This window comes from Rhinolophus sinicus, chromosome 18 (genome assembly GCF_057876585.1).
Source record: "Rhinolophus sinicus isolate RSI-liver-muscle chromosome 18, RSI-T2T, whole genome shotgun sequence".
Classification (NCBI taxonomy): Eukaryota; Metazoa; Chordata; class Mammalia; order Chiroptera; family Rhinolophidae; genus Rhinolophus; species Rhinolophus sinicus.
This window is the reverse complement of record NC_142518.1, coordinates 31,893,369-31,915,801: the sequence shown is the minus strand read 5'-3', so window position 1 is coordinate 31,915,801 and position 22,433 is coordinate 31,893,369. Positions and strand designations below refer to the sequence as shown.

At 36.5% G+C, this 22,433-nt stretch overlaps 2 protein-coding genes across 17 annotated transcripts in view; one reads left to right on the top strand and one right to left on the bottom strand.

The window, feature by feature from the left end:
- The window catches only part of CASK (calcium/calmodulin dependent serine protein kinase), a 361,531-nt gene that overhangs the window by 172,649 nt on the left and 166,449 nt on the right, over nucleotides 1-22,433 (top strand). The gene's annotated exons all lie outside the window — the stretch shown is intronic.
- On the bottom strand, nucleotides 12,407-17,219 carry GPR82 (G protein-coupled receptor 82). 3 transcript variants are annotated; one of them, XM_088794923.1, is made up of 4 exons: nucleotides 16,852-17,219; nucleotides 14,824-14,958; nucleotides 14,377-14,446; nucleotides 12,407-14,239 (listed from the first exon to the last, which is right to left on the bottom strand). In XM_088794923.1, the coding sequence occupies exon 4, from the start codon at nucleotides 14,203-14,205 to the stop codon at nucleotides 13,195-13,197; it is 1,011 nt and encodes a 336-aa protein (XP_088651049.1). In that variant the 5' UTR covers nucleotides 14,206-14,239; nucleotides 14,377-14,446; nucleotides 14,824-14,958; nucleotides 16,852-17,219; the 3' UTR covers nucleotides 12,407-13,194. The 3 variants fall into 3 exon arrangements, with proteins under 3 accessions (XP_088651049.1, XP_088651048.1, XP_019603438.3); XM_088794922.1 differs by having other exon boundaries at nucleotides 14,824-14,945; XM_019747879.3 differs by lacking the exon at nucleotides 14,824-14,958 and having other exon boundaries at nucleotides 14,377-14,444.

Here is a 22,433-nt window from a genome sequence, read left to right as displayed (position 1 = left end):
TCCGTTCATGTAATAGCATTGTGTTAAAAATGCCTTTGCTCGAGAGTCCATTTTATTTTGAATCTGTTCTTGAAAGTTAATTATATCAATATCATATAATAAATAATGATTGACAATATATTCTATTGTAATTCTTTCAATAATATATTCAGCTTTTGAATATCTAGGCTGTTTGATATGACAATCCAAAGCCAAATAAAATCCCAAAGTAGCTATATTTGACTTTCTTATATATCTTCTGATTGATTTATTCAAATATTTGAGTGCCTACTTCATGTAGAATACTGTGCTTGGAGCCCTAGAGCTATTATGGTCTCAGTAGGGAGATATGAGGCAGTGTATCTGTTAACTACTGCTTCGGATCAACACACCCCAAAATCCAGTGACTTCAAGCAACCATCACCATTTATTTGCTCACAATTACGCAGTTTGGGCAGAGCTTGATGCGGCCTGCTCAATTCTGTTTCACAGGCTGTGGGCTGAGGTGACATGGCTAGTATCCATGAAGGCTCCATTCATTTTTCTGATATCTCAGCTGAAGTGACTAGAACAGCTGGGAGCTAGCTGGGGCCTTTTCATAATCGTTCATTCATGGTCTCTCTCTCTATCTCTATCTCTCCCTTGCTTTTCTCCCTCTCTTCCCCTCTCCTCCTCCTGCCTCTCCCTCCCTCCATCTTTCTCTCTCCCTGTCTCAAGCCCTTTCTCTCTCTCTCTCTCTCTCTCTCTCTCTCTCTCTCTCTCTCTCTCTCTCTCTCTCTCTCTCCTTATCTTTCTCTCACTGTTTCTGCCCCTCCCTGTCTCTGTCCTGTCTCTTGTCTCTCTCTTTCTCCAAAAGAGTAAAAATGAAAGTTGCCAGATCTCTTGAAGCATAGGCTTGAATTGGTACTGTGTCCTCTGCATTCTTAGTCAAAAGGTCACAATCCTAGCCTAGACGCAAAAGGAGAAAAAATAGATTGCGCCTTTGGTTATAGGAGCAGCATATGTGCACAGGGATGGTAAAATTTGGTTGTGGCCACTGTCACAGGCAAAACGAATAATTATTGTCCACAGTGGAAGGTGGGAAATATCACTAAAAGACAAAGTCGGGGAAACTTCATGGAGGAGGCCATGTTTGAGCCTGGTCTCAAGTCATGTGGGAGTTACATGGAGACAAGAGGATATTTCAAACAAAAGGAACAGTGTGTGCAAAGGTTCAAGATCAGTTTTGCATGGGATTTTATTCAATTAGCTTATTATCTCTAAGGCACATGCCAAATAATTTTGAGGAAGCACCCAGAAACATGCTGAGGAAGGGGAGACAGAAATAATTCTCAAACTACAAATTAATACAGAGAAACCACTAGAAAAGGCATTATTGTTCATTTGGCAAGTGAACTCAACACAGAGCACACATTAATGAGATTCTTTACATTTTGGTACCTGAAATTTATACTTTTTGCATGGGTAGGTGGAATACTCACATTTAGCTACTTGGTAATTTTTAATTTAGGAGTATTTTTCTTAAGACATTCATCCAAACAATATGTATTTGTTACCCACCTTGGCTGTTCATCTCCTTGAAGGAAATAATTCAATCAAGACACAGAATTTTGTACAGCATGAACAGTAGGAGTTTACTAGTAAAAGAAAGTACACTTCCAGACTTGGAGTGGGCTGACCCAGGAGAGGGAAGCAGCCCTGCCTTACATTGAATGAAGGCTTTTATTGCCTCCCCCTTCTCCCTTCTCTTATCTCTCTCTCCCTGAGGTGCCTGGTCCTCTGGCATTTAGCAATGCATTTCTTTGATTTGGGGGCATGAGTAAATATATCCCTTTGATTCAAGAGCTGAGTAAACACATTTGCTTAATTTTGGGGAATATGTAAACACATCCCTTAGAGGTCTGTGAAGAACCTGGAATCCTGTTGGGCTAGTGAGGTATTGGTGACTAACAGGATGTGTTGATAAGCAGGATGTCCTCTCTTCTAATGCATTTCTTTGATTTAGGGGCTTGGGTAAACACATCCCCTTGGTTTGGGGGGATATATAAACACATCCCTTAGAGGTATGTGAAAGAAAATCTGGAATCCTGTTGGGCTAGTAAAGTTTTGGTGACAAACAGGATGGGTTCCCCCTTCTCTGACTTTCAACAACACATCTCTTTGGTTTAGAAGTACGTGTAAGACTGGAGTCCTGCTGGGCAGCTGCCAGGCGTCTTGACCCACATAGGAGCTGCAGCAAGGGGCTTTCTAATGGGGCTAAATTTCTCCTTCTGCTCATTTCTATCTATCTACCCTACCATATTGACTGCCTACTGTGTGTAAGACACTATTCTAGGAACTGGAGCTACATCAGTGAACAAAACAGACAAAATCACTGCCTCCTTGAGCTGACTTGTGTAGTTCAGGGAGACAGACACTAATCAATGAGCATAAATAAATCAACTATATAGTAGGTTAGAGGGTGAAAAGGACTACAGAAAAAAAATAGAGTGGTCAAAGGAATAGGGACTGCAAGAGAAGGGGTTGCAATTTTAAATAGGGTGATCAAAGCAGGCCACATTGTGAAGATGACATCTGAGTAAGAACTTGAAGGAGAAGAGAGAGTGCGCTAACTGATACGAAAGGAAGAGTGCTCTGGCTAAAAGGAACAGCCAGTGTAGATGTGCTAAGGCAGGAACATAACTGGCCTGTGGGGTTAGGGATGCCGACCTCACCCACCCACCCCCAGCACAGTCAAAAATCCTACTATAACTTTACAGTCGGCCCTTCACAGGTGAGGATTCAACCAATCATGGATTAAAAATAGTATTTTCAATCTGCAGTTGGGAAACTCCAGCTGGGAAAGTGAAAATACTGTTTTCGATCCGCAGTTGGTTGGATCTGCAGATGCGAAACCCATGGGTATGGAAGGGCCCACTGTATTTATTGAAAACGTTTTCTATGTAAATGGACCCACGCAGTTCAAACCCATGTTGTTCAAAGGTCAAGTGTAAGTTGTTTTGTTGGTAATACACTGAATAGGGACTCAAGGGCAGATGCAGGAAAACAAGAAATGGAACAGAGTGGTAGCAGTGGAGGTGGCAAAAAAGTAGATTCCAGATATATTTTGAAGGTTGTGTCAACAGGATTTGCTAATATAATTTTGGTAACTTAGTTAACCCAAAGTAGTTTCATTCAGGACCTTGTTATAGGTGATTTCCAATGTAGTGGTCATTATGAAACTTTAATAACAATACATTTCACGTGACTAATAATGTAAAATTTCACTTGAGGTGTTGTTAATATTTCTGCTAATAAAGCAGCCTGTTAGCTTTTCTTCACATTCAGATATGTAGTCAATGACTTGAATGTAAGTAGGTTTTGGTTTCTGTAGTTAAAGTATTTTTTGTCAAATTTTCTTCCATTATACTTAGTACAGAAGATAGAAAAGCATTGCAATGTTTCATTCCTTTTAAGAAAAAAGTAGATTATTTGATTACCTGTTCCATCTAGCCAAGAATATTCTCATATTTTCTCCCTCCCTCCCCAGCTCTCGCTCATAATTCTTGGCATTGATCCAAAAGCATTAGGGTTCCCAAAGGTCCTAGCATTATATTGATTAATAATACTTTTTTCTTTATTTAGTAGGCATTTCTTTTTGAAATCATCATAATTGAGTCTAAGATCTTTTTGTTATATCAAGTTAGATTTGAGTATATGATGCCACATAACCTGTAATGGAATGGCTTGCTTTGAAGAAGCCGTTTCACATGAAATTGAAAAAAAAAAAATAGTAATTGTGTAATCCTTTGAAATTTGGGGAAGTGTGTTATCATAGTACAGCGTCTCCCAACAGCTAATGATATTTTAGGCTTGAGTACTTTGTTGTGGGAGGCTGTCCTTTGTATTTTTGCCTCTACCTAGTCTGTACCCACTAGATGCCAATAGCATTTCCCCCCAATTGTGGCAATCAGAAATGTCTCCAGACATTGACAAATGGCCCCTGGGGCACAAAAATCACCCATGGTTAAGACCCACTGTCATACTACAATGTTATCTTTCTCGTGCTTTGCCTCCATACTGACATTCATTAAGGCATGCATGAAAATTCCTATTTTTCCTGTCACCTTCTTCCATTTTATTCCTCTTTTTCTTGTGAAAGGATGTGAAAACTTTCCTTATATTTCAGTATTTTTTTCTTTTTTTTCTCTCACCTCTTACAGTAAAAAGTACTTTAGAAAGAAATAGTACAGTTGTCAAGATAAATGTAACTCCTAGTTCCTTGCCTGCCTCATTGGCTCTGTTAAGCACTGAGAGTTGGTGGAGTTCTCTTGTATCTCCTAACTCCTGGAGACAGCCTCACAATGCGTCACCTAGGCGTCGACAGACAAGCAATCCTTAGACCTTTCTGTGTCTCTGACCTATGGATGTACAATTTTCATAACTGAAGTTGAAGTTAAGCAGCTTCTCTGCAAACTGCTACACACAGTCACTTTCTATTCTGAGTGGGGCCTGTGTCCAGGAGGTTTGGGGGCTCAGTTTTTAGTTCTCAGAATTGGGCAAAAACCGTAGTCACACAGACACTCAGTCAGAAGTTTCCGCCCAGTGTTAATGTGTGTGCTTCCTTTAAATGGTTTTCCTCACTAACCCATGAACACGCCTGGCTACTCTTTGGTCCCTTTCTGATCTCAGTTCTTCTTTCACCTGCTTCAGGCCAGACTCGATTATAAACAGGCTTTCATCATCATACTAGTTGCCATGGTATTGTGGATTTCTTAACAATATTTCTTCCTCTATTGCTCTTGGTTGGTGATGTTTCTTTTACATTTCTTACCACAGCTCCTAAAAGTCCCTGGTGTTGTATAAAGATACTGAAATTCTCATTAAACTGAAAATTTATTTTGTTCTTTATGATAAGAAGCATACTGGTTAATCTGCATTACCTTTGTAAGGTTGTTGAGCATAATGTGCATGTTCAACTTGAATGTGGGGTTGTAATAATTGTACTTAGAAAAATGTCATGAATTATAAGATCATCTTAATTTTATCTTGTATTTCTAACTGCTGTGCTTCTCTCTCCCACCCCACCCTGCAAAAAAAGAAAAACCAACTCCTTGATTTCAAAAGAAAAAGGAGTTGCTTAGTAGACATGAATCCTTTCACTGCTCCTCTCCTTCTGAGCCAGGGTAGCAAGATATAGCCAAAGCGATTTTTTTCTGTCAGGTGTAAGACCTTTCTAGCTGTAGTAACTCTTCCCACTGATGTCAATTCAATTGGAATTTGGGGGCCGTCAGAGGAAGGTCCATGGCATTAGGCTGCACAATTGAAATGCTTGGCAAATGACCAGTGTTGCTCTGTGCTCCCTCCCTTTGTGGTTTGCAAGCAAGGTTGCCTTTCAGCTTGTCTTCCCACATCTTTTCATAACAACTCCACCCTACACATTGCAAGAAAGTCAGGGATAGACTACAGGAGTCCTTACCAAACCAGAACAGAATTGACATCCTCCGCTTCTACCCAGGGAGTAGAAACTCACTTCCAGGTTGAGTAGCCTATCCTTAATAGTTTATGTTCCTAATTAATAGTTTGAATGCTGCCTTAATGAGAGGTATGTATATGGAAAGGATAAAACTGGAAATAAACATTTGTCATGCCTGTTTTAAGATATAATCTCGTTATTCTGGGGGGTTGGGGGCAGGGTCAAAAAGGTGAAGGGATTAAGAAGTACAAATTGGTAATTACAAATTAGTCATGGGGTTGCAAAGTAAAGCATAGGGAATATAGTCAATGATATTGTAATAATTATGTATAGTGTCAGGTGGGTACTAGACCAGTCAGGGGGATCACTTCTTAAATTATATGGATGTCTAACCACTATGTTGTACACCTGAAATTAATATAAAATAATAATGAATGTCAACTATAACTGAAAAATGTGAAGGACAATAAGTGATCCAAATTGCCAGATATAAAACAAATAAATCACAGGAATGTCATGTACACCCTGGGGCATACAGTCGATAATATTGTGATGGCATAGTATGGTGTCAGATGGTTGCTGGACTTATCATGGTGATCACTTCTTTAGGTATATAAATGTTGAATAACTATGGTGTACCCCTGAAACTAATATAATATTGTATGTTAGCTATATTTTTAATAAAAACTTAAATATACAAAAACAAACACAAAAACATTTTTATTGTGATATAATTTGCATACCATACAATTAAACTATTTAAAGCATATATTTCAATGGCTTTTTAATATTCACAGGTATGTGCAAACATCATCACAGTCAATTTCAAAACATTACATCACCTCAAAGAAACCCAATACTGTTGAGCTATAGTTCACCCCTCACCATTCACCCCTTTATTGCCCTTCCTGCTCAGCCCTAAGTAACCACTAATCTACTTTTTGTCTCTATAGATTTTTCCTATTCTGGGCACTTCATGTAAATGGAATAATATAAATATGTGGTCTTTTGTGTAGCTTCTTTGACTTAGCGTAATATTTGCAAGTTGCCCATGTTATAGCATGTGTCAGTACTTCATTCCTTTTTGTGGCCAGTTAATATTCCATTGTATGGATAGAACACATTTTGTTCATCCATTCATCAGTTAATGGACATTTGGATTGTGTCCACTTTTTGGCTATGGTGAAAAATGATGCAATAAACATCCATGTAAATAAACAGCTCTATATAAGTTTTTGTGTAGACAAATGTTTTCATTCATCTTGGGCAAATGCTTAGGAGTAGAATTGCTGGGTCATATGTTAACTCAGGGGTTAATCATTTCAGGAACTGCCAAAAATGTTTTTAAACATGGCTGCACCACTTTACATTTCTACCAGCTATGTATATCCTCATCATCGCTTGCTATTACTTGGCTTTTTAATCTATCCATCCTAATGAGTGTGAAGGAATATCTCATTGTGGTTTTGATTTGCATATTGTGCATCTTTCCAGCTGCTTATTGGCCATTTGTATGTCTTCTTTGGAGAAATAGCTATTCAGGTCCTTTGCCCATTTTTAAACTGGGTTGTCTTTTTATTACTGAGTTATATCAGTTCTTTATGTAGTCTAAATACAAGTACTTTAATATATGATTTGAAAATACTACCTCCCATGCTATGGGCTGTCTTTTCATTTTATTGAGAATGTCCTTTGAAACACAAAAGTTTTTAATTTTGATGAAGCCCAGTTTATCTATTCTTCCTTTTGTTGCTCATGCTTTTGGTGTCATATCTAAGAAGCCATTGCCAAAATTGAGGTCATAAATATTTACCCTTGTGTTTTCTAAGAGTGTTATAGCTTTGGTTTAATTTAGTTTAGTTCTTTGGTCTATTTTTAGTTAATTTTTGTATATGGTGTGAGGTAAGGGTCCAACTTCTTTTGCATGTGACTATACAGTTGTCCCAGCACCATTTGTTGAAAAGACTATTCTTTACCCATTGAATAGTCTTGGCATCTTTGTCAAAAATAAGTTTACTATAGACACATGAATTTATTTCTGGACTCTCAATTCTATTCCACTGATTTATACTTCTATTCTTATGCCCATACCACACAGTCTTCATTACTGTTGTTTTGTAGTAAGTTTTGAAATCAGGAATGTGACTCTTCAAACTTTACTTCTCTTCTTCAAATTCTTTTGGCCATTCTGAGCCCCATGAAATTTCATATGAATTTTTAAATCATCTTGGCAATTTCTCCAAAGAAGTCATCTTGGATTTTGATAGGGATTGCATTGAATCTGTAGATAATTTGGGGGAATATGCCATCTTAACAATACTAAATCTTATAATCTATGAAGATGGGATATCTTTCCATTTATTTAGATATTCTTTCATTTCTTCCAACCATGTTTTGTAGGTTTCAGAGTATAAATTTTGTGTTTTTGTTAAGTTTATACCTAAATATTTTATTCTTTTTGATGCTATTGTCAGTGAAATACTTCAAATATTTCCATTTCTGTTTATTGCTAATATAAAGAAAAGCTATTTTGTTGTTGCTTATTTATCTAGCATCCAGCCACGTTAGCTTTTTTTGTCTTTATTGAATTACTTGAATTTTCTAAATACGTAATTATATAACCTGCAAAAAAAAGACAATTTCATCATTTCTTTTCATGTATTTAAATTGTCTTTTTGTTCATTTTTCTTTCCAATTGCATTAGCTAGAGCAGTGTTGAATAACAGTGATGAAAAGAGGCACCCTCTCTTGGTCATTATTTAATGACACTGGCTTTAGAATTTCTCTTTGCTGTTTAGTTTGAGTAAAAGGGAAGTATAGTACTTAAAAAGTGTGTATTCTGGAGTCAGACAGTGTAAGTCTGAATCATAAGTTATTTACTAGATTTGTAACCTTAAAGAACTTAGCTAACCTCTCTGTTCCTCAGCTGTAAAGTGAGCGTAAGAACAACACTGACTTACAGGGTTGTTGTAATGATTACGTTATTCCCCTGTCTTCTGACTTTCAGGGTGGCAAATGAGAAGTCTGATTTTAGTCTAGATTCTCTTAGTAAGTTAGCTTGTTTTTTCTCTGTCTGGAATTTTGAAAGCTTTAAAAAAGTTTTCCATGGAATTTAGGAATTTCGCCAGGCTAATCCTGCCTGAAACTTGGTGTGCCCTTTCGATCTGAAAATGTTTGAGATTCTACTGGCGGTGGAAGAAAGGCAATGACCTCAGACTCCTGTACTTGGCCATGATATCATTCATATATGAGTGCAAAAATTTTTTTTTTAATTCTAGGCAATGATAATATCAATTATTGACAATAATGTGGAACAAAGGGAACTTTATGCTGACAGGAGTCAAAATTGCCAAAGCCTCTTTTCATATTATGGAATAGAGTGAAAGAAATGAACACCTGTGACCCACAAATCCACTCCAGGGTGTATATCTTAGAGGGTACTGGCCCATGAGCACCAGAACACTGGCTTTGTACAAGCAGCACTGTTACGATAGCAAAAAAACGAAAACTGGAAACCACCCAAATTTCACCAGCAGAAGAATGAATCCATAAATTGTGTTTTATTCATGACAATGCTACACAGCAGTGAAAAAGAAGGAACTGTAGTGTGCGCAGTCTGGACAATCTTGGGAACATCACATTGAGGGGGAAAAGGCAGAGGACAGAAGGATATACACAAAATTACTCAATTGCATGAGGTTTGAAAACATGCAAACTAAACAATGTCATGTTTAGGGCCACAAGCATGTAGTACAACAATAAAGAACGGCAAGAGAATGATAAATGAACAAAAACTAAGGGGCGTGACTGCCTACCATGTTTCCCCAAAAATAAGACCTAGCCGACAATCAGCTCTAATGCATCTTTTGGAGCAAAAATTAATATAAGACCCAGTCTCATATTGTATTATATAAGACCCAGTGTTCTGTTCTGTTCTGTTCTATTCTATTCTATTCTATTCTATTCTATTCTATTCTATTCTATTCTATTCTATTCTATTCTATTCTATATTAAAGACCCAATCTTATATTATAGTAAAATAAGATCGGGTCTTATATTAATTTTTGCTCCGAAAGACGCATTAGAGCTGATTGTCTGGCTCAGTCTTATTTTCAGGGAAACACGGTATGAGGGACGGAGGGTCAGGGATGGGACCTGGGAGGATTCTTAGAGGGCTTCAAAGTTGACGTGCGAGGTCTGACAACTAAGTTCACGAACTTGTTGCAACAGTGTTGCTAACCTTTTTTTGATATCAAAGGGATTATTCATTATGAATTTGTACCAACTGAATAAACAGTTAACCAAGTTTACTATTTGGAAGTGCTGAAAAGGCTGCATAAAGAAGTTAAGATAACCTGAACTTTTCGCCAATCCATGGCTCTTGCATCATGACAACGTACCAGCTCACACAGCATTGTCTGTGAGGCAGTTTTTAGCCAGCAAACAAATAATTGTTGGAACACCCTCCCTCCTCACGTGATCTGGCCCCCAATGACTTCTTTCTTTACCCAAAGATAAAGGAAATATTGAAAGGAAGACATTTTGATGACATTCAGGACATCAAGGGTAGTATGATGACAGCTCTGATGGCCATTCCAGAAAAAGAGTTCCAAAATTGCTTTGAAGGGTGGACTAGGCACTGGCGTCAGTGCGTAGCTTCCCAAGGGGAGTACTTCGAAGGTGACCATAGTGATATTCAGGTATGTAGCACTTTTCTAGGATGAGTTCGTGAACTTAATTGTCCGACCACGTAAGGTCCTGTTTCTTAAGCTAGGTGGTGGGCACACAAGGGTTCCTATATTGTTCCTCTTTATACCTTATGCATTTTCACAAATACTCTTATTAGTCTCACTATTAAACTAAGGAAAGAGGGTTTACTGTGAAAGGAGGCAGTAGCTGGAGGGGCATGTGGGCTCGGGGTGATGGCGTACGCAAGGTGGGAGTGGTAGAAGTGGTCCAGCTAGGTGCACTGTTTGTAGAGAATTTAAAACAGAATAAAACCAACTAAAAGTGAAAAAAAGAAGGAGAAGAAGGAGAGGAAGAGGAGGAGGAGGAGGAGGAGGAGGAGGAGGAGGAAAAGGGGAAGGGGAAGGAGGAGGAGGAGAAATAATCTTGTTGCCCTAAATAAAAATTTGGGGTTTCTGAAGCTGTGTTTGACTATAACTCACAAACACATTAAAAACACTGCTTTTCTGAAATCCACACTTTAAAGTTAGGGTAAATTTGGAAAGTGATATTTCATATAAAATATTTAAATGACATTAAACATCAAAAAATTCAACATGATTTACAATCACCTGTTCAGGAAAGCATCTGTGGTGTAAAGCTAAAGATGGTAAGTTTAATAAGCTCAGTACAGAGAATGAAAATGCAAGTTTTCTGTCAGAATGAGTAACTTAAAGAGAAATTGCATAACTCTATTTCTTTTCTAAATGCAGGAAACTGACAATATCTTTTTTTTTTAATTTATTGGGGTGACAATTGTTAGTAAAATTACATAGATTTCAGGTGTACAATTCTGTATTACATCATCTATAAATCCCATTGTGTGTTCACCACCCAGAGTCAGTATTATCTTTTTTTATTTAAAAGTAGTAGCAATGTAAAGTGATTTTTTTAACTAATAATCTTTAGAAGTTTATATACATATAATCCTAAATGCAGTGAGATTTAATGCAATATAGCTTATGTTAAATGAAAACTACTGATCATCTTCTCAGCTCCTCTTAGTCTAATGAATTTTGGTTTTAAAACTTGTGTAAGAATAAAAGCACTGGTAAAACTACTGGTATAACTGATGTCTCAGGAACTCTACTGGTCAACTTTGAGTTACTCTGTGTTTATCATGTCTATGAAATTTCAAGATTGGACACCTCTGTTTACATCCAGCGCTCAGGGAGTCACCTGGAGTTGCCGGGTCTGTCTTTGTTTCAGCAAATCAATCAGCCAGAAATCAGATTGCTACTATAAAAGAATAGGTGTACATTGTAAATATTTGAAGCCAGCATGTGTTTTTTTCAGACTTTTCTCTGAACATTTTCTTCTCTCAGTTAAGCATTGAAGTAAAAAATAGAAAACTGTTTGTTTTCTATTCTTTTTAAATTAAAATTATGCAGATGTGTTGTAAAAACCTCTAGTGATTTTAAACACATGGCTCTTGGGGAATCTGTACAGTGAATTGTTTCTACATTTTTAATTCAGGAACAAAACATGCTCTGAGATTAAAGGCTTGGAAGTAAGTACTGTGTGAACTTACTTGAAACTTCTTTTTGAGCACTGAAGAAATTACCATGTAGAGAATAAATGAGTTTTTAAGTGGTCTCTAATCAAGTAGCAGGTTACAGTTAATGTTTATTCAACTTCAATTTTATTCAACTGTTTTTGTTTGGTTCTTATCTGAGCAGAGAATGCAAATACCCTGGGAGTAGAAACGGAAAACAGACTGTAGCTCCAAAGGTGCTTATGGTCTCTTTGGGAAGATAAAACACATATTTTGTTTAATTATAATGTATGTAATTCAGAATATAGTCACCATCATTTGTCTTACTGACAAGATTACATAGAAGAAAGAAGTGATCATTAAGAAATGCTTACTTTTTAAATATTTACTTAGGTATTAGGGAAAATCTGGGTAACTTACTTAACTATGCACTTCAGTTTTTCATCACTAAATTGGCGTACTTTAGGGTGGTGATGATTAAAATAATACAAGTAAAGCATGTAAGTAAAGTGCCTAGCACATAGCAAGTGCTTAGTAAATGATAGCTACTCATAATAATAACATGATCTGATTTAATAACAGTACCTATGAATTATGTAGTATTTTTCCATTCTACAAATGAAGAAATTAACACTTAAAGAGGGTAAGTTGCCTATGATTGTCTGGCTAAATAAGAGATGGAGCTAGGATTGAATCAAGGGATTCTAATAATAATTCCAGAGACCAGTCTCTCAACAATGATACTTTTAAACTGCCTTATCATTCATTCGTTTATTTCACAAAAATTAATTGAACATATGTACATGCCAGGTACTGTTTGTCATTAATAACATTATTTATATTGAACGCAGAGGAAAATATACAAAATGTGATGGAGATTGGCATGTAATGACATTGTATTGGCTTTTTACTTTGACAAAGCCTAATCCAAATATTTAACTATATTTATAAATAATATCTGCTTAATAAATGCTAAAATCAATGAATATTGCTTCTCCTAGTAACATGAGCCAGATAATACCAAATAAATTATTTATAAAACCTTGGATTTTTACACTGTGTTATTCATACATTTAGATAGGACTTAAGTGAAGAAATTTCTTACTCGCTTTTTTCTTTTACTTATTTTTAAAGTTATCAACAAAACACTATCCATAGGTGAGCTCTTGTGTTCTAACTACTCACAGCAGAAAAGTCATAAACCATTTGCTTCTTTATCCTCAGTCTTGAAATATTGTGTTCTGAATAGAAGCATCCACAGTTGAGTTTAAATAGGAAATGGTCAGTTGGTTTCATATGCAGTGAAATCCTTTTAATATGCTTGACTTTTTCCTCTGAAAGTCTCTGCCATCTCAACTTTCAGTATAGGTGGAACTGTAAAGTGAGTTTTATGATTATTTATTTATTTATTTTTAAAAACCAAAGAGGTTTTCTGGGTGCCTATTATTAACCAAGCTATGATCTGTTGATCATGTAGTTTAGTGTCCTCAATAAAATCATATGAATACTTTTCTATTTGGTGGTGGTTTCCATTCAGAAGTCAACCATAGGGTTGTATATGTGGTGAATCAGATTTTGAAAAGAGATTATATAGTGTCTTCTTGAACGTTTTATCTAAGAAAAGAAATATAATGGGGTCTGTGCTACTTCTGGCTGATGCAAGACAGGTGAGGATGTTTTTTATTTCGATTAAATAATTCAGTTGCTTGCAATCCTGTCTTTGGTGTAGAACAAAAAAAATCGGTTTAAAAATGCTATATGGAAGGAAGCAAACTATTAGTAGAATCTGAATGACCAAAAGATGCCTTTTCACAGAACTGTAAGTCAAATCTTTCTCCATAATGGATGTACAGGTCCTTATTTTTCTCAGATGGCTGACAAAAGAGTAGTATGATGTTAGTACGACCAGAAATGAAAATCCAATAAATGTGGTTCCAATGAGACCTGCAATCTGAGAGATCATGGCTCCTAGTTCCATCTTCCGGTTATAACACAGGATCTCTTCTCCTTCCGTAGCCTCTACAACTGAGTAGTATATAATAACTGGCATAATTACTCCTAGTACAACTCCCCATATGTAAACACATAGTTTTCTAGCAAAGTTGGGCTGGCGGAATTTTTTCAGTAAATGGCCATAAAATATTTTCTCGTACCATGAAGTGGTCTCTTGTGTGGAATCCTTTTTCATTAAGGTAGCATAGCGGCTTATGGCAATCCAACTTAGAATTAAGAGGCTGACAAACATACTTATATGCATGGATAGAGTTCCCAAAAAATTGACCACTCTGCATTGTGTTGATCGATATTCCCATTGCAAGCCTTTCAGGAAATAGACACCCATGAAAGGCATAGCACTGCACACAAGTAAGTTTGCAGTCACAAGATGTGCTAGGTAGATGTGAGTTGAAGTTTTCTTACCTATTTTTGTTAAAAATACCCATTGAGAGAGAGAATTTCCGAAGAGACCAATGATACAAAGGAAGATGTAAATGATTGGTAAAGCCATGGAGGAGATCATGGATGGTTGAATACATGTTGAGTTGTTATTCATTTATATCAGATTTTCTTGAATTTTGTCACAGGAGCTAGAACAGAATTACAGATATTTAATATAAAATTATAGATGGTATTTAAACTGAATGGTTTGTTGTTTTTTTAAGCATTGAATGAAACAAAATAGGAACATAAATGTGTTGGATGGAAAGTATAGATGCCGTCTCACCTTTTCTAATCACGATTGTCCGGTTGAAATAATAGCAAAAAGTTGATTATCGTGGATAGTACCTTTGTCTAAAAAACAAAATTTGATACAAACAGTTAAATGCCTGAGATTTCTCAGTTTATGCTAGAGGAATTTATAGTTCTTATATAGATTGTAAAGCAATTTGTAAATGACAATTGACTTTTGCCTAGAAAGGAAATTTTTTCAAAAATAAGGCACATGTAAGCAGTACATACTGGCCAAAGGAAAGTGTTGCAAAAGCATTTTGTGGCCTCATTAATAGAGAGAAGACTGATTTTTTATTATCACCTTAATTGTACATAAATACTTTTCAAAATGGTGCCTTTTCACGGGTAGGTTAAAGCATTTCTCCATAATCTAATACTATTAGAAGAGTGTCTCTTCATATTTCAGAAGTAAACTTAATTCGGGGGCGGTCGGTTAGCTCAGTTGGTTAGAGCGCAGTGCTCTCTTAGCAGGGTTGCCGGTTTGATCCCCGCATAAGCCACTGTGAGCTGCGCCCTCCACAGCTAGATTGAAACAACTACTTGACTTGGAGCTGATGGGTCCTGGAAAAACACACTTGAAATAAATAAAAGTTTTTTAAAAAAAAAGAAGTAAACTTAATTCTACACAAACAAATACTCAGGCAAGATCCTGAATTGAACAGAATGAAAGTGTAGTAACCAAGTATAAACAACAAAATCCTAGGGTCTTTCCCAAAGGGCATCAGTTATTTCATATTGCAATTATTTAATGCTTAACTATCATATTTCAATAAAAAGTTTACTTTAAAATTCTATGTCAAAACTGTAGTTGCTGTACTTGTTGGTTAGAACGCCTTCATGTGTCTTTTTGTGTAATTGAGTATCTTGCTTTTTCAGAGAATATGTTTTTAGAAGCTATTTTAATCACAGCATAAATGCAGGTGTGGTTTTTGCTTTTTTATGTCTTATTTTTAAATCTTTCTTCTAAGGGTACACATGAAGTGTTGAAGAGTCACATAAAAACTCCTTTTCCTTCTTATTGTTCTCATTTCCTCATTTCTTTCAGGTGGGAATAATAAAAGTTATTGGATTCTGGCCAGATAAGAAGCATGAGCTCTATTCAGAATGTGCCACACTCTGTGTTTTTCACCATAGCTTTCTAGGTACCGCATTCTTCACTCTTTTATAATCTAGAGTGGGGATTCTCAGTCTTATTTTTTTAAATCATATTCTCTCTTTTGATAAACACAAAATTTTTACCATAAACTGCCTTCTGAAATTCTTATATGCCCCCAGCCCTTCAGGGCTATTTCACTCTCTACCCCTCCTCAGAATCATGGTTATAGTTTAGCATCTTGGTTATAGAAATAGTGTATGTGAAAAAACAATCCCTATTATATGTTTGAAATAACTTTTTAAACCAAACAATATCCACCCAAAGACTTGAAAGTTTGAGGGCTGTGCAGTGTCTCTAGGTTCAAATACCAAGACTCTTAGTGTCTACCAGTGTCTTTATCATTTTATTTTATTTCTTTGCAATTTTTATTGAGAAAATAGTCCAAATGCTTCACAGTGAATGTATTTGAATCCACAGTCTGGCAAATTGGAATTTGGTTGTAGTTAGTGTATATCCAGTTGTAAATGTATAAAAACCTAATCTGTAACTTGACTGATTTTTAAATCAGTCAACTAAAAAGTGAAATTAGCCAGTTTATTTCTTAAGAAAAATTTACCTGGTCAAAGTAGACTTTTATTTTCCATAATGAATAGAGCTTCCTTTTATGATGATATTAAAGAAAATACTAGCCCCTGCCTTATGTAGATAATGCATTGCATACTAAAATCTGTAAAGGTGATAGTGCTTATGTATTAATAGATAATATTCCTTTTCTTAACTAGACCACCTCATACAGCAGCTCGTATCTCATAGTACTCATTACCATTGCCTTGCTTTTCTCTTTCACATTAGCAAATGCTTCAGAACAGAAGGGAGGTAAAAAGACTCACAGATTCTACCATTATCAGACAGATGACATTGAGACTCTATAGGAGCTTCACTGTAACACAAACAACTAGCTCACATCTTTAGCTTCCCAAACATCAAACTTGTGTCTCCTATGTACCTCTCCTTTAAAAATAAACTTTAAATGATCAAACCACTAGATAATTCTTTTCTAAAATTTGGAAAATACTGTAAAGCTTAAGAAATCAAATAAAAATCACAAGATACATATGCAGAATTGCTCTCCAGAAAATGTCTACAAGTGTGCATTTTCCTCAGCAGTGTCTGTCTTGAGTCACTCATGCACACATTGTGTCTCTGAAAATCTGACAAATGAAACTAGTTCTACAACTTTAACTTCAGTTGATAACGATTATCTACATAATTAGTATGCTGATTTTCTTAATGATCAAAATTTAAACATTTTAGTTCTGTTAGAATTATACAGAGTTCAATTTTAAGCTAACAGTAAGTGATCAGTCTTACCTGTACAAGTAGTTTATGCCAATCAAGGCCTGGGTATTCAGGCCAGTGATGCTAAACTTCAGACTGAAAATTCTCTTCCAGTATCCTTCAGTGTTTGTCAGTGTGAACAGATTCTTATATGACACCAACAACAGTGGTGTTTTTAAAAAAAAAAAAAAAAAAAAGGAAATTAAACAGTATGAAGAAACTCAATAGTTATGGTAAATGTAGCAGTGCCTCCTCAAAACAACTCATTTCTCTATTTCTGTCATGGGAGGAAGTTGGTTGACCATATATATACTTCCTTGTGATTATTTCATGACCCGGTTACACCTCAGTTAGCTTTATTAGCATGCTTGACTGAAGTTAAGTTTAGAGGTTTAATCCCCATGGCTAGTTTTATAAACACAGTGATAGAGGGAACCACTCTGTATTGACCCAATAAAATGTTGGTAAAAACTTATCTGTAAAGTCATTTGTGGATGGCTTACTAGCAATGCAACTTTATCAAGAATAAAGAGAAACAAAACTCAAAGTTTTCTTACCTGCAGCAGCTTACTGGAATCAAATACCATAGAGCTAGAATAGAACTTCATGATCACATATGGGTATAAACCCTTTGTTTTAAGGACAAAGAGGTGAAGCCCAGCACGGCACACTGTAAGTACAGACTGCACTCAGGGGTTTGGGTCCCAACTTGGTTACTAAGAACTAACCATTCCTACTTCGAATTGCCCTGTGCTGCCTCCATTCAGATTTAACGTTGATTTAGAGCATTTCATAATGGATTTGGGGAATCCTGGAAAGTACTAGAATCTGAAGACCAAATATGCTTCCGACAAAATGAATAGTTAAGATATAATGTACTGTGAAACCAGTTTTACATATAGAATTGTTTAACGAGTCTGAACTAGTCACTAAATGAAAGTCAAGTGCGTGCAGCTGGGGAACCAGACCTGCGTCATGCACTACCCTTTCTTGGAAGTTAAACCAGTGGGAGTCTGAGAATGGGAACATAATTCTAATCTCATCAAATCTGAGTTATCAGTAAATCTTCATTTAAAATTAATACAAGTACTTTACCATTTCCCAGTGCTTACCTTATATCATGTTTATTGCATAAATTCTCCCTAATGTCTGCTAATATTTGTCTCTAAAACAAAATTGAGAACTACCTTAGTGTCTGGATTTTGTTCTGCTTCTGCTCATCTTCGCCATGCTTGCCATCATTTAATTAAGAACAGCAATTCACCCAGATTATATGTCCACAGTGGCAGAGTAATTTGGCCTCTGGAATTTGTATCATTTTTACTTCAACAATTTTTCATGTAGGAAGGAATTACTTAGAACAAAAAAAAAAGTTTGAAGTAATTTAGAGAAGAAAGAAAAGAATGCCGTTTATAAGTGATTGAAAGATGATTTTAATATTACCGTTTTGAGGCTGAAGCACCTTTGGTCCAAAAAAAGAATGTCCTTGTTCTCCACAACTTTTCCTCCATAGTCCCCAAACTCACTAAATGATACCATCACTTCTTTAGTTATTCAAGCCAAAAACTTAGGAATTATCCTTGGTTCCATTCTTTCCTTCACATTTCACTCCACTTGCTGCTACTGTAGTTTCTACCACCCCTACCGCTGATAAGGAGACATTTGGTCCTATCCAAACGTCCATGAGCATATTTGGTCCATGCCAACTGGTACTTGATATTTGGTCCTGTCAAAAACGTCCACACTTAGGAAACATCCCTGGATTCAAACAGCCTATAATGTTTATTTATACTTTGGGTTTATAGGATGAATACATTAAAAAATACTATCATGTTTTATTGGTCCAATAATTGTGTTGTGGCTGTATTGCAAGTAATAACCCTTCTAGCCTCAGCAGCCTAGCTGGTCTTGGCACATAGGGTTAGGTAGATGGGTTGGTGTGAACCAAATATCTCTGTTTTGGACAGGACCAAATATCATACAAGGCTACCACCACCAGTATTAGCCACATTTAATGAAAGCTTATTATGTGTCAGGCATCCTGCTGTGTGCTTTACATGCATGTCTTATTTAATCTTCACAATACCCTGTGAAATAAATACTATAAAATAAATATCTTCATTTTAAAGGTGGGGAAAACTGAACCTCAGAAAGGTCAGATAAGTTGCCCAAGGTCACACAGCCTTCTATCCTCACAGCATGGTGGCAGGTTCCCTCCAAAGCAAGTGATTCAAGAGAACAAGGCCATATAGCTGCAGTGCCTCTTTAAAAATATATATAGCCTCTGAAGTCAACACTGTCACCTTTGCAGTATTCTGTTGGTCACACAGAGCCAGTATGGGAGGGGTAGATATCAGGAGGTGATGAGCGTTGGTAGCCATCTTGGAAGCTGGCTACCACAGATGTCAACCATTGAACTAAGAAAGAGTTGGAAGTGCTGCTTAAAATGATTGTCAGACAACTGATAGTTTATCAGGCAAGAATGCCTGAATAAGTGTAATTTTTGCCATTTCTTCCCCTATTTTGACTTCTAATGCTTTCTATTTTTCTTAAGCAGTACAATTCATTTAACAAATATTTATTGGAGTTTCTACTATGTTTCTAGTGGTGTGTGGTAGTCACAGAAGAAGTATATTAGCCACAAGCTAACTTAGGGTCTCTGGATATTTGAGGGATTCCATAAGCAAGCCAAGAATTCAGTTTAATATATGATGTGTGGTACAGACTTTAAATGCTCTTTGAGTTAGAAAAGGCTGAAAACAGTAAATCAGAAGGAACTGGAAGGAAAAAGAAGAGAACTCATGGTGAGCAACAATTCTGTGCTGGTCCTGGGCAAGGCTTTTTACATATAAGAACCCTGGTGATGGGTAGTGGTGGTCCCATTTTACGTATGAGGAAACTGAGTCTTAAGGAAGTTAAGTAGCATGCCCACAGTAACATAACTAGTAAGTTAATTTTAAAGCATATGTCATTTTTTTCAACCTCACCCTCTGCCTTAGAAAGCAGAAATTATTGTTTTTTTCTCAAGGGTCAATAAGGGTACCTTATGATACTTATGGTAAGTAAACTGGGATCAAGTTTTGAATTATTTTAACTTCATCAGACAGGGTTTCCTGATCGAGGCTGTCAAGTAGCAGGATTGACTGGAAGAAATCAAGCCCAATTTTTTCCTATCTTTGAAAACTTTGGACTTCGTTAAGCTAATTTATCTCATCGATATCAGTATAAATTCTTTATGATTTAAGTGATTTGGAGTTCTTTGATTGAAATATAAAGAAATTTTTATTTATATTTTTCTAAGATACTAAGAAAAGCTTAAATGTTAGAGAATACGAGAGTAACAAAAATATAACTTGTCAGGCAAATTTTTCAAGAATAGCAACTTTTCTGTAAAAGTGGCTCTTGGGACTTTTCTCATTTGAGTCACCAATAGTTTTCTTTGATTCTCATTCATCTTTCCCATCCTTCTCCTCTTCAAAGTTCTGCTTTTGTTGTCCAAGTCCAAATGCTCTTGCCTAATAGTTCTAATTATTTCCTATAATATCTGTCAAATACTGATCTCCTAAGTGTTCTCCTCTGACCCTTACGATTTACTCCTTGAGGTGTTAAGAGTAGTTCCCCAAAATATAAGTCCTGCCTTGTGCTAAGTTTCCTGCTTTTGAGATAATTGTGTGAATATCGACTTTGTTTTTTACTCCAGCCCCAGAATTCCTTTGGAGTGGTTCAGTAAGAATGGCTCAAAGGGCAGGCATGTGGTAATTTTTTTTGACACTCCATGGTTAGCTGTATACAGCAGGGGTACATGAGAGCTTTTCTAAATCACATGGATTACTGGGGTTAGGATTAGCGTCCCTTATTGACTTCCCTCAGAGCCAGAACCCAGAGGACACAGGACAGCTCAGTTATACCTGAACCTTTGTGCTTCAACTAAACAGTTATTTTAGGCTATCCAAGCTAGTAACTAAACTGACTACAGTTGGGCTTTTAGTAGTTTCTGACCAATCATGAGCTCATGGCACTGGGAGGCTGGTGTGCAGGAAGGGAAGACATACCTTCTATAGTCCACACTAGAACAGCACATTCAAAAAATAATTATTTCTCCAAAGGGCAGAGGTTGGGTGGGAAGGTACAGTGGAAGCCTTTATCCAGTTCAGTGCATACCCACGCCAGTGGTTGTTTTTAGGAGGATTGAAGCACAGACCTGGTACTTGAAGTTGTGCTTTGTTCAAGGTTCGCTGAGCCCCCTGCTCTCTTCAGGATGTGGTGTCGGGCCACAGTCCTATCGTCAGTAGTACTTCTCTCAGCCCTAACCACCTGCTGTGAGCAGCTGTAATCAGGGCCCTACCACCCATACTCGGGGTGTGAAGAAGAACCTCTACTTGCTTCTAAGAGTGGGTTTCTCAGCAAACCACAGAAGTATTTCCCTCAAGAACTATTAAAAACAGCAGAAATTACAGTCCAAAGTTTGGAAATTTATAGTACAGAAAATTGATTAGCTTTGTTTTAAAAAGGTCTAATGACAAAACATAAATGGACCTGCTAATCAGAGTTTCACCATACTTCATCTTTGGCTTTTGTCTTTTCATACAGGCTTAAATGCACTGGATAGACATTGTCTTCTAGAAATGCACACCACAGAAACACTGTAGCAGTGGCAGTGGCAGTCGTAAGAATTGGAATGACCTCAGAGGTGGCAGTTGGAAAATAGATGGGAAATTAGCAGGCTTAGGGAAGGGAAGAAACTTTAGCATTGGGTTAGATGAGGCAAAAAAAAATTTTTGAGGACAGCCGAGTTTTGAATTTCAACATCCTTGAGTCAGTCAGTTTTGTTCATATCGTGCTTCAGAACCTACCATTCTTTTTTCTTTTTTTTTCTTTTTTTTTACAGGTTCTTAGAAAAGCCAAAAGTAGATAAAGGAGTAAAGCATTTGAGCATAGAATTCTAAAAATAATTTAGGCCATCATATCACCATAGGTACAAACCACATATACCTATACCCTTGAAAACAACCACTTGAATTGCAATGGGGTTTAGAGAATTTAAAAGGCATTGTATATACCTGGCCATTACCAATCACTTCTTTTGCATTTCTAGATAACATTGTCTTGAGGTTAAGTCCCCTGCTCCATGTCACTTCCTGTCCTTCAAAAGACAAAAAGAGAGCTGGCAAGGGAAAATGAGGAAGAGTTGGGTTTATGAAATGTTGCCTCCTGTACCTGTTAGTGTCTATATTCATTTTCTCTTATTAAGAGCCCCAAGTACTGAAGTAGCAAGTTTTGCTGAGAATCCCTTTTACAAAATTTGTAGTAATAATAAATGGCAGCCACTGGTATGCTTTTATATAAACTCATTTAATTTAAAAATTATCGCTGAAATAGATACTATTATTACTATCATTTTCTGGAAAGGAGATTTAGGTCCATAGAAGATAAATAGCTTGCCAACGGTAATATAATTGGTATATTGTGGGGCCTAGATTTGAACCCAGGTAGTCTGACTTCAGAGCCCATATTCTTAGCTGCTACCAGCATCAAATTTATTGTTTTGGATAAGGTGACAAAGTATCCCCCCCTCCATCGTGACCAAAAATGTATCTCACTTATATACCTATTTC